This window comes from Elephantulus edwardii, unplaced genomic scaffold, assembly GCF_000299155.1.
Source record: "Elephantulus edwardii isolate Elephantulus edwardi_28Jun2011 unplaced genomic scaffold, EleEdw1.0 scaffold00079, whole genome shotgun sequence".
Classification (NCBI taxonomy): domain Eukaryota; kingdom Metazoa; phylum Chordata; class Mammalia; order Macroscelidea; family Macroscelididae; genus Elephantulus; species Elephantulus edwardii.
This window is the reverse complement of record NW_006399829.1, coordinates 9,689,101-9,701,128: the sequence shown is the minus strand read 5'-3', so window position 1 is coordinate 9,701,128 and position 12,028 is coordinate 9,689,101. Positions and strand designations below refer to the sequence as shown.

Below are 12,028 nucleotides of genomic sequence, written 5' to 3'. Positions count from 1 at the left end.
AATAAACAGTCTGAATATCAGCTAAGGAAAATGCCATTGAACACAAGGGTCTATTCCAAAACTGGTCATGGGGATGGTGCTAGGCTGGACAGAATTTCTTTTCACAGTGGCTGGGCCACTACGAGTCAGGCTGACTTGACAGGTCAGTGTGGTGCCACTGCACTGCGCTATGGCAGGGCACCAGGAGTGTGAGCAGTTACTGCTTTTGTACCATTAGTGCAGGAAGCTCTAGTGGCCTTATGGCAAGAAGCTGCGCTATAATCCCAAAGGCATGCAGTTTGAATCCAACCAACTGCTCCGCGGGAGAAGGATGGGTGACTCTCATTCCAGTAATTGCCTCTGAAAACCCACTCAGGGTCAACTCCACGGTACACAACAACAACAAGCATTAATGCAATTTCCAACACAATGTAAAAGAGAATAATACTTGAATATCATCAAGACAACACTTAGGACATTGTGGACTCTCTGAACGGGTCTTCAGAACTTGAGAAGTATTGCTTTAAGATGCCTAGCACAGTGCCCAGTGCATAGTAGTTTTTTAAATACCTGGTGGTGGTTGTTGTTAAGTGCCATCAAGTTGTAGATGACTCATAGTGACCCTATGAACAAAAGACCTCAACAATTGCATCACTTTCATAGTTTCTCCAAGTTCATAGTTTCCAGAGGCAAGCTATTTTGGAAGGGGATGCCACTCCTGCTTCCAAGCCGGTTTTAATCAGGGAGCTCCACCAAACACTGTCCACCATGTGTTTACCATTATCACTTTTGATGCATCGGTGTCACAGTGTTTAGTGTTCAGCAGCTACCTGGTAGTGAATAAATATTTAATAATACTTATTTCTTCCCCCATCCCCTACCAGGTACAGAACAGATATCTAAAGTAATATGGTTGAGAAAACAGAACCTGAAAATTCTGGTTTTATAACTGTTCAGAGCTACACTAAACATTTCCCTGCCCCAAGTGCCCCCCAATGACAAAATTGGCTTCTTTTATTTTCTTTCATTGACTAGACAGGGAATGGTGTGTAAAATTCTGGTGGCAAGCCTATGCCAGGCTACCAGGCACAACATGATAATTAGCCAGAAACTATTTGGATTAGCCAGAGCTTTGGCTGTGGTTAGACTGATTTAGAATTTGTTATATTGGGATTGGCATGACAATCTTGTTTTTCTTCTTGTTGTGTGCCATGTGGAAATTATCTGAGTGTTGAGTTCCCAAATATTTGGCAAGGAGAATTATTATGAGAGGTTCTGAGGTCAACTAGTTCCACACTCTTTATTTGTCTATGTAAGAACCTGTCAGCTTGGTTGTCCCTTGAGACATATAGCAAAGCAGCTTTCTAAAACCTCTAAGGGATAAAGCCCTGTTGGAGCCACTTAAGCTTTTATGACATGGGCCTTCCTTGTGAACAGCAGCAACTAAAACCATGGGAGAATATTTCACCATTGCCACTGTTGGTTTTGATAACCTTTCTCATGCTTAGTCAATTCCTCAGACCATCCACAATTTTTCTCTAAAGTTACACTGCTTTTATGCATTGAATCCTGAACCCCATGAGGAGATGTCAACGTCCCAATTCCTATACCTGTGAACCTGTCCCTGCTTGGAAATAATCTCTTTGAAGATGTTATTTATTGGTAGAGTTAACATGAGGTCAAGCATAAACAGGGTATTTCCTCATCCCATCTGAGAGATGTCCTTATAAAGAAAGAAAAAAAAGAGGAGGAAGTGGAGAAAAGTATGTCATATGACATTGCAACTCCAAGATGACTGGAGCTACCAGAAATTAGGAGAGAGGCACAAAATAGTTCCCCCCTGCCCCCCCAAAAAAAATCTCAGGAGAAATAAGTACATCTGGCCCTTTAATTTGAGAGGGAACTCTGATGGCCTGTTGTGTGCCACCGACTGGACTCTTAGCTGATCCCCCAGTGGGTTTTATGAGGCAATAAATCACATGAGAGGAGCCAGCCCATCCCTCTCCTATGGAGCAACTGGTGGGTGATTCAAATCATGTACTTTTTGGAATTGTAGCGCAGTTTCTTACTACAAGGTCACCAGAGTGCTGCCAGGTCAAAGGCCAGTGATTGGAATGCATCAGTTGCTCTGTGGGAGAGGGATGGGCAATCTCTTCCTTCACAGTTCTCAGCCTCTGAAAACCCACTGGAGGGTCTGCTATGTGTTATTTCTAACTGGATGCAATTAACAATATGAACGAATCTTCAAAAGATAGTACATCTCTGTTTTTAAAAGTTACTAAACTTTCTGTGAGGCATTTTGTCATGGTAGTCCTAGAAAACGAAGACAGCTAGAAACTGGGCATGATGGAGCAAGTGGCTTTCTTTCCTTCTGCAGGTTCCCATACAATATCCATATACGCATTTGGTATTATAGAGAGAATTCTTAGATGATGTTTTACCAGTGAGGTTAGTTTTATTTATATACAAAATTGTGGCACAAATAAAGTGGACATGAAGCATTATGTTAAAAAAAGGTCTATCCACCAGATGCTCTGCCGGGGAAGGAGGGACAATCTCCTCCTGTACCAGTCAGATCTGATTTGACGGTACACTCACACAAAAAAAATAATAAAATAAAAAATAAATTTTAAAAAAAAGGTCTAATTGTAAGTGAAAAGAAGGGTTGTGGAAATAGAATGAAGTCAAAGGATTTTTGGGTGATAAGTAACTCCTTACCATTTTCCACTGGGTCTCATTTACTTCTTTGTATTGAAGTTCATACTCTAAGATTATCCATCCCTTACGAATATCTGCACTGGCTGGAGGTTCCCATCTCACTTGGATATCAGCATGAATTCCCGTCAAACTGATGTTCAGCAAAGTCCAGTTAAGGCCAAGCGGTGGGTCTGGCTGCACTGTGTAGTTTAATAGAAGTATTAGGTTAGCACAAATTGGGATCACATTTGCTATTAATAGAGTGTTTTCTTCCAAAGAGACTACATGATGATCTTATATATTTTTACTGATCATTCTCTAAATTCTTCTAATATTTCTACTATTAGAATTCCTTTTATTACAGTATTATTTTTCACTTATGGGCAGTCTACATTTAACTTAAGAAATGCCCTGCAAAAATATACTTTTCAAGGGTAAAGCCTGATCTATAATATTTCTAGATTTTACAAGTTTTACATTTTTTAAAGTTATGATAATATTAGTGTTTTGGAATTCTGTCATAGAATTTAGTGTTTTGGAATTTAGTGTTTTGGAATTCTGTCATAGCATTTTGGCTCAAAAACAAAGAAGCATTTAAGAAGTAGGTATTTTGAACTGTTGTTTGACTTTTGGAATTAGAAGCTGAAATCTCCCCTTTCTTTTTTAAAATTTATTGTTAATTTCAATGAAAATTTATAGAGACTTTGGATTTCCATTCATTCACTGTTGCACGTTCCCCCCTCCCACCCCCCAGTACACTACTCTCTTGGAAAAGTAAAAGAAGTATTCTTTCACTGTTTTACAATCCCTCATCCCGGGTCCACTCCACTATGCAGCCTTCGCTCTGGACTCCCGTCATGACAAAAATACCTAATCACATATCCATTTTAAACCGTTTTCTCCCTCATCTGTTTCAATGCAGTATATATACATTATTTAACCCATCTTTCTCAGTCTCTCCCCAGCAGTATTTGTCCTTTTGTGACTGAGCTACTTCACCCAGCATAATGTCCTCCAGGGTCACCCATTTTGAATAATATTGCATGAGTTCCTTATTTTTCAATGCAGTATAGTATTCCATAGTGTGAATATATCACAGCTTCTCTATCCATTCGTTTGTTGATGGACACTTAGGTTGTTTCCAACTCTGTTATTTTGAACAAAGCAGCAATGAACATGGGTGTGCTTATATCTGCTTGGGTGGCTGTTATGGTTTCTTTAGGGTATATTCTTAATAGTGGAATTGCTAGGTCAAATGGCATTTCTATTTGCCACTTTTTGAGAATGTGCCATACCGCCTTCCACAGTGGTTGCACCATTTTACACTTCCACCTACAGTGCCCTTTCTAAACTAAACTATATATATCAGGAGCAAGACTGAGTCTTGCTCAACTCTATATGGTCACTAGTCTTATTTATCTCTATAGTGTCTCTGTCTTATTCATCTCTATACTGTCACTAATACAATCATCTGAATGTCCAGCAAATATTCCTTAGCCTTGTAGTCTTCCTAGACATATGCGATCATTTTTTCAGATATAAGAAGGAAGGCATCATAATATTCTCCTGGTGTTATTTCAGTGTTTTCTTTCACTTGATTGCCTGGTGAATAGTTTGAAATACTGTTTGGCTTTAGCTCTACTATAGATTCTCAGGAAAATTCCTTGCTTGCATGGTGTCTATTAAGATTTTAAAGGTCACAGTTGCCTAAGCTGATGAAGAGAAATACAAATTTATCTGATGCTAAGAACCATATCTCAATTTATATTCTGGATGGTCCCTAATAAATTATTATTATTCATATCTCAGTTCTGAAAGGTTTGGAAATCACTTGCAGATATAGTTAACTTTCTTTTCAGCTCAATGTAGAAGATCCCTTAAACTATTGCAAGTCTAGATCCTCAAGACTGATCAAAGATGAGGCTACAATATATACAATAAAGACATATATATGCTGTGAAGAGCTCTTAAGGGGCTGTCAGAGTCTGGTGGCCAAAGAAGTAATCTGTTACGCAGAGTGATAAAGATCTCACCGTGGAGTCACAAGTGGACACCATTTTTTTTTACATTGTTGTTATGTATCTATCGGAAAATTGAATAGGATTCATTGTGATCACGTGAACAACAGATCTGAACTCTGTCCTATCTAGTGCCATCCTCACACTTCCTGACATACTAGAGCCCATTGATACAGTCATTGTGTCAATCCATCTGGTTGGTTCCAGGTCTTCTTCTCCTTCACCATCCCTTTACCTTTCTTTTTTTTAATTTTTTGTTTAATTTTTATTAAATTTTATTAGTTTTAATGAACATTTACAGAGATTTTGGGTTTTCATTCATTCATTGTTGCACGGCTTTCTCCACCCTCCTCCCCAGTCCGTTCCTCCCTCCCCCCCATGTCTGTTTTAATTGTCCAATTGCCACAGTGCCCGCCAAAGCCAGTTCTGATCAATCTCCCTTGTCAGAGTGTCCCTTGCCATTCCCTATCTCTCCTCCCTGAGAGAGACTTCACCCTGATTCATAAGGAAAAGGGGATGGCGCATTCTCTTAGCTACTTCCTGCTGAAAAGGGACGCTGTGGGTTTCAGGGTGAAGATCTTCTCTCACTACTCTAAAGGGCCCCTTTGGCTGTAGGAAACACATAGACTATTATGGAGATTGATTTTGGAATTTAGATGCACTGCCATCAACCGTGCCCAGCCGTACATGCTCATATCCTTGAAGATGTATCATGGAAGTGCTGCAGCCTTCAAACTGCAAAGCAGCAAGATGTTCTTCCTTTATCTTGAGTTTCAGCTCATTTTTCCTTTGCATCTCAGCGATTTCCTCCGGGGTGGCTAGTACGGGTGATGATTCTGCTACAGGTGGTGATTTACCAGAATTGCTGAGTCAACCTGAGGGCAGCTTAATAGAATCCAAAACAAGTTCCTGATCTTGCCTTCAAAACCTGTTCCTCTCTAGCTTTCTAAATCCATTAATGACAATGCTTTCATTTTAGTTGCTAAAACTTGAAATGCCGAGCTCTCACTCATCTTTTTTCTTATCACCCCATATTCTGTCTGTTGTACTGTCAAGATGGAATCACAATCCAGCCTCCTCTCATTGCCTGAACCCCTTAATGAGCTGAACCCCACTTGTATTTATTCTTTGATTAGCTTCCTACCTTGGGCCTTTGTTTCCTTTAGGGAGTTCTCAGTGAATATTTTAGATTATATAAATTCTCATGTACAACTCTCCAAAAGCTTCCTGCCTTACTCCAGTGAAAGCCAAATTCATGACAATGGCCACAGTAGGCCTATAGATTTGGGTCACATCTCTGATATCTGACCCCTTACCACTCTCCTCTTTGTTCTGCTGTGCCAGTCCCTTTTTGTTCTTCCTTGCCTGTGTGAGGCATGCTCCTGCCTCAGCACCACTACCCTTGCTATTCCCTCTTGCTACAATACCCTTTTACAGACAGATATATAATTGCTCTCACTCTTCCTTCTTTTTGTTACTCAATGAAGCCAATCCTGATAACTATTTCAAATTGCTACCCTTGCTACACTCCTATTCTCCTTTACATCTTATTTCTCTTCAGAGTATTGATTCATCCCACCACTAATGGGATGGATGAAGATGAAAAACCACCACCAACAACCACCTCCTCTCCATCCCAATAACTCCATAGAGACAATTTCTGCATGTTCAGAGCATATACTAGTCTCTCAAAGGTAAGCAATCTGGTTCTATTTTCTGCTTATTACAGTTTTCTGTATCTCCTCTATTGAAGTCAGTTGTCAGATATTACTTGTTTCTGTCTTCAGCATCCAGCCACATTCTCCTAGGCTCTCTGAGTTGGCTGAGGCCTGGGAAACATGTGAGGACAGCACATGTGAGGGGAGCTTTAAGGAATCCTCTAAGCAGCAAATGAGCTTTGGTGGGTAGATCTCGAGGCACCAATTTCAGCTACTCAAAGTCCTTTTTTGTTTATCTCCATTTTATTGTTTATACTGTAATAGTTTGAACACAAATAGTGCAATTATATTTGTTTGTTGTGTTTTATTTATTTCCTCCCTTCTTCTGAATGATGGATAAGAGATAATTTGTTTGTATCTTTAACTCAGTTCATTGAACTGATTATCTCCAATGTTTGTCTTGGGATCTTTTAAACATGGTTTTCAACTGATTCTGGCTGTTTTGTAAATGTGAAATTCCAGAATTATTATACTTGGTGATCAAGACAATTTAAGCTTTTTTTTTTTTTTTTGTAATCACAGAAGAGGGCGGTAGCTAATATATTGCAGTCAATCGGAATAGAATAATAATATTGAATAATTAGAAAGAGATTTTCAAAGTTCATTGAGTTTGTCCTGTGAAGGCTCTGACAGGAAGAGACTGCAATGCTTTCATTCTGTTCTTTACAATAGTTATTGCCACGTTTCTTTATTTTTGTTGTATTCCTTGTCCTTTTCCTGTTGCTCATCAACTTATCTTATCTCCCCTACATAGCTACTATTACAAGGTCTTCCCATTAGATAACCTCTGAATATTATAGGTTTATTTACTCTAAAGTCATGCTAAGTAAAACACAAACCTTTGATTTACCTATTTCATCAATAGAGAAACATTTTTGATCCACCGTACTACCATTGTTAATTAGCTTGATACAGTAGGGTGTCCAAACGGAAGTATAAGATGAATTAAAGTAACAGCTGTTTTCTCCAGCAGAGACATAATCTGGGCATTCTTTCCATTCATGAGTCCATTTCTGAGTTCTCCTGAAATGCAGAGTGGGAAAAAAAAAGGATGAATTGTTCCCAAATGTTATGCCATAAGTTAAGAGAAAAATGAGGTGTTTGATAGATTTAATAAATTGTAGTAAATATTCTGAAAACCTTTTGAAAGTGCTAAAGAGCACAGATGTCAAACTAAGGTGCATATAACCCAAGCCATGGTGTTTTAAGTTGTTCTGAATGCATGTGAAAGCAGGGCAGCGAGTAAGGTAGTCCAAAGAACTGATGCTTTTGACTTGTGTTGTTGGCAAACAGTGCTGGATGTACCATGAATTGCCAAAAGAACAAAGAAATCTGTCTTGGAGGAGGTAAAATTGAGATGCTCCTTCAAGGCAAGGATGGTGAAATTTACATGTCCAAAGTACATGTGGTCTTATATACTTTGAGCATGTCAGCAGTGTCAATCCCTAGAAGAAGGCATCATGCTTAAAATCATAGAAGGGTAGAGAAAGAGAGGAAGGCCTTCAAGGAGATGGGCTGACACAATGTCTGACACTGTGCTTGAGCATGAAGATGTGATGGTGAAGATTGTGATGATTATGGTGTGCAATATGATAGGCCAAAGTTTTTGCCTGTTGCTTATAGGGTTGTTATGAGTAGAAGTCAACTCAATACCACGTAATAGTAATGAATATTCTATGAGAGAGTATTTTAGTGTTACCCTTTTCAGGAAATATCATGGCTACAGACAACAGTATCAGTAACTGAAGAACTTTAGGGGGACATATGACACTTCAGCAATAATAAAATAATAAAATTAATTGAATATGACTTGCCAACCCCTAAATGAAGTCATGACAGAGTTGTTGTTGTTGTTATGTGCCGTCAAGTTGCCTGTAACTCATAGTGATCCTATGTACAACAGCCCTAAGCCCTACTCTATCCTGTGCCAATCTCACTGACTCTGACACACCTACCCTGATCACCCCAGTCACTGGATCAATTCACCTCATAGAAGGTCTTACTCTCCTATGCTGTCCTTCTACCCTCCCAAGCATGGCAACCTCCCAAGCACCCCTCTCCAAGGATTAGTCCCTCCTTGCAACATGTCCAAAGTATGTGAGACAAAGCTTCAGAATCCTTGCCTCCAAGAATCAGCCTGGTTTAACCCTCTCTAGGATGAATCTGTTTGTTTTCTTAGCAGTCCATGGTATATTGAATACTCTTCTCCAGCAACACAGCTCAAAGGCGTCAATTCTCCTTCTATCATCCCTAGTCACATAGAAAGTGATTGCAAAGACCATGAATTTTAGGGTAGTTTCTTAATTATCTCTATTTTGTAGATGAAAGATTAGAGGTTTAGGCAGGTTACAGATGTTTGCTTTGTTTATAAACACTGTAGAGAATCAATCCTTAAACTATAGATAGTAACAGGGAAAATTGAGTGAATGAACTTGAGTATTCCCCCAATGGCTGGTAGAACCAACTGAGAAGGGTAATGGTGTAACCCAGACTGAGTGATATACTAAAGTGTGGCTTGCCTTGAGGTGGAAAAATCAGTTGCCACCCTACTCTGAGCCGCTGCATCTCATATTGCTCATTTCAAGTTTTTCCTACAATTGGAGGAGTTTCCAGAGTCTTGAACTTCTTTCAAGGCTCCTGATTATTTTCCTTAATTATATGATAAGCCATAAAAATACTTCAAATATATGGAAATCTTGGTGATATTTATAGGAAAAATAGGGCTTATTAATAAGAAAAAAAAGTTCACAAGTTTAAAAATCTTTCCTAACTACAAAAGTTGTTTTCTTTCCCATTTTGTAAATAGGAATGGAACTTAAATTACAATATCACAAAGAAAGGAAAACAAAACTGGCTGAATTGAATCCATCTCTTTGCTTTCCAGTTCCTTTCTAGGTTTATCCATAAAGAACAAATTAATTTGTCCTACATCTTGAGTCAGATTGTTGCTGTGTACCATTGATACATAAAAACAAATAAAAGAAATCACAGAGGTTAAGTGGATAGGAGGAGAACACTGAATTGATCAGAAAAGTTGTGTCTCCGTAATTAACTTATTGTTATTCCTCGCCACGCAGCACAGAAGCATCATTTACACAGGTGACTGGAAAGACCAGCATGTTGAGTGTTAATTCTGGGAAGTGTTTTGTGGGAAAAAGTCAGAGTTTTGGGAAAAGCAATGCCCCAGTCAGCAGCCATGGGGCCTGAACAATAATGCAGGGCAATCCAAAGACAGCTCAGGTTCAGGTTAGTCCAGCAGGGACAGAGCAGATCTGGGATGGGATGTGGCAATTTCTCTAACATTCCCATCTCTTCTCTGAGTGAATGAATGATGTTAGCAAATCCCTTCTAAATCCAAATCAAACCAAACTCCTTGTCATAACCATCTTTACAAGTGTTCTGGTGGCCAAGTGGTAAGAAGCTGTGCTGCAATTGCAAAGGCTCACAGATCAAATCCACTGCTCAGCTTTGTCTGGCAGTTAGAGGAGTTACAATGCCAACATCTGGTTACCAAACCAAATATATAGCACCCTATTCTACCTTATATAGTGGATGAAGTCTGTTGGAATTAAGAAGATAAATGTCCTTATCTGCTACCCTGCACAGACCACAAAGGGGAAGTCAAATGTGTCTATAGAATGACTCCATACACTGTGGCATAGATGCTCACAGACCGTGCTCAATAGAATCCCTAAGAGGAGGGAATGCTTGCTCTTACTAATCATGGTAGACTTCAAGGTAGAGGTGATTTTAGCCACCTTGAAAGATGGGTAAACATAGAAGAAATAACAATAGGGAGAACAGAAGCCCTGGTAGCGCAGTAGATTAGGCAATGAATTGCTAACCAGTCAGTTCTTAGGAGAAAAATGAGGCAGTCTCTTCCATAAAATTTAGTCTCATGGTCTTCTCAATTTCTTAGTATTCATCTGAGAGCTGGACAATGAATAAGGATAAAAGAAGAACTGATGCCTTTGAGCATTGGTGTTGGAAAAGAGTACTGAATATCCATCCCAAGGACTGCCAAGAGAACAAACAGGTAAGTCCTGGAGTAAGTCAGAGTGCGCCTTGGAGGCAAGGATGGTGAAGCTTCATCTCACATACTTTAGGCATGTTGTTAGGAAAGGCTACTCCCTGGAAAGGGACATCATGCTTGCAAACATGGAGGGTCACAGAAAGACAGGAAGACTTCCAATGATCTAGACTGACACAGTGACTGCAGCAGTGGACTCAAGTATGTCAGAGACGATGAGGATGGTGAAGGACAGGACAGGGTTGAGATTGCTGTTCAGAGTGTCACTATGAGTTGTACTCAACTCAATGGCATCTAACAACAACAACAACAACAAAAATTTCTAAAAAGCTGTTCTGTCTGAATCAACTTGATGGCAGAGGATTTGTTTGATTTAACTGGGAAAGAAAGGGAGGGAACAGAATAAACAAAAGGCATTGAAGTATGGAAGTGTTCATTAAAATGTAGTGAGGGGAGCAAGGGGCAGTGGGATGGAAGAACTTTCTTAAACTACTCCAACAAAGAGTGCTCTTGGGTGGGATAACATGTTATCTCTTTACATTCACTATCTTATTACTGGAGACAAGGTTTTATGAGTAAAGGGGACATAAGTCATGTAATCTTTGAGGATAAAAAAGTTAGTGCAGGTAGAAGCAATTAGTTAGGGCTCTGGGAAGCAATGAGGACACTGGAGACTTTGGGAAAAGTAGAGGCTGGAGGGAAGGGATGTAGGTCTAGGACATGACACACTTCTTCCTTACAGATGTTTCTCAGCCTTGTCTTCTTGGCAGTAGGAAGAAACTTGTGCAGAATCAGGGGTCTTCCAGACAGCTGCTCAACAGCTGTTGGAAAGAATTTGGGATTAAAATGGCAAAGGAACTAGGGTCTAAGTGAATGAGTTGCTGCTGGTTGAAATTCTGAAAGTTATATACCCTAGAGAGTCTCTCTCTTGAGAGACAGAGATTCATCTTTGATGGGAAAATTAAGAAGGTAAATTCCAGAATAAACAATTGAATGTGTGTGTGTGTGTGTGTATTTGTAGCAATGGGGGGAAAAGGGTAAATCTTAAGACTACGTGAGGCATAGGACCATTTATCTGATTTAATCTTGGTTTTCAAATTAAGTAGGAGTGCATGAAAGAAACTACTTAACAAGATTCTCCAGAGAATGAAATTCTTATGTACAGCACATTGGGTTGTTGTTAGGTGGCATTGAGTTAAGAGTGGAACGGGGGATATTGCTGCTGACAGTAGTATATTATAAAATCGGGCCCACTAGTGTCAAGTAAATTTTGACTCCTAATGACCATATAGGTTAAGTAGAACTAACCCAAATATTTCCACGGTTATAAATCTTTACTATTTCATCTTTCTCCATTGGAGTGGCTGCTGAGTTTGAACTCCTGCTTCTTCTATTAATAGCCATATTCTTTGATTGCTACATCACCAGGGCTCCTAGTTAAGAGTATTAGACAGTCCTCAAACCAAAACTACTACATCAAGTCAATTTCAACTCAGAGCAACTCTATACTGGATTTCTGAAGGAATATATCCTAGTTGGAAGACACTGCTCATCTTTCCTCCACAGAATAATTGGTGGGTTTGAAC

The 12,028-nt window shown here is 39.4% G+C and overlaps 1 protein-coding gene across 1 annotated transcript in view; it reads right to left on the bottom strand.

Moving 5' to 3' along the window:
- GHR (growth hormone receptor) overlaps positions 1-12,028 on the bottom strand; it is a 208,871-nt gene that overhangs the window by 15,001 nt on the left and 181,842 nt on the right. The window contains exons 4-5 of the mRNA XM_006889556.1: positions 7,263-7,435; positions 2,698-2,876 (exon numbers count right to left, since the gene is read on the bottom strand). Coding sequence (XP_006889618.1) covers positions 2,698-2,876; positions 7,263-7,435 — 352 coding nt within the window. The remainder of the gene's footprint in view (positions 1-2,697; positions 2,877-7,262; positions 7,436-12,028) is intronic.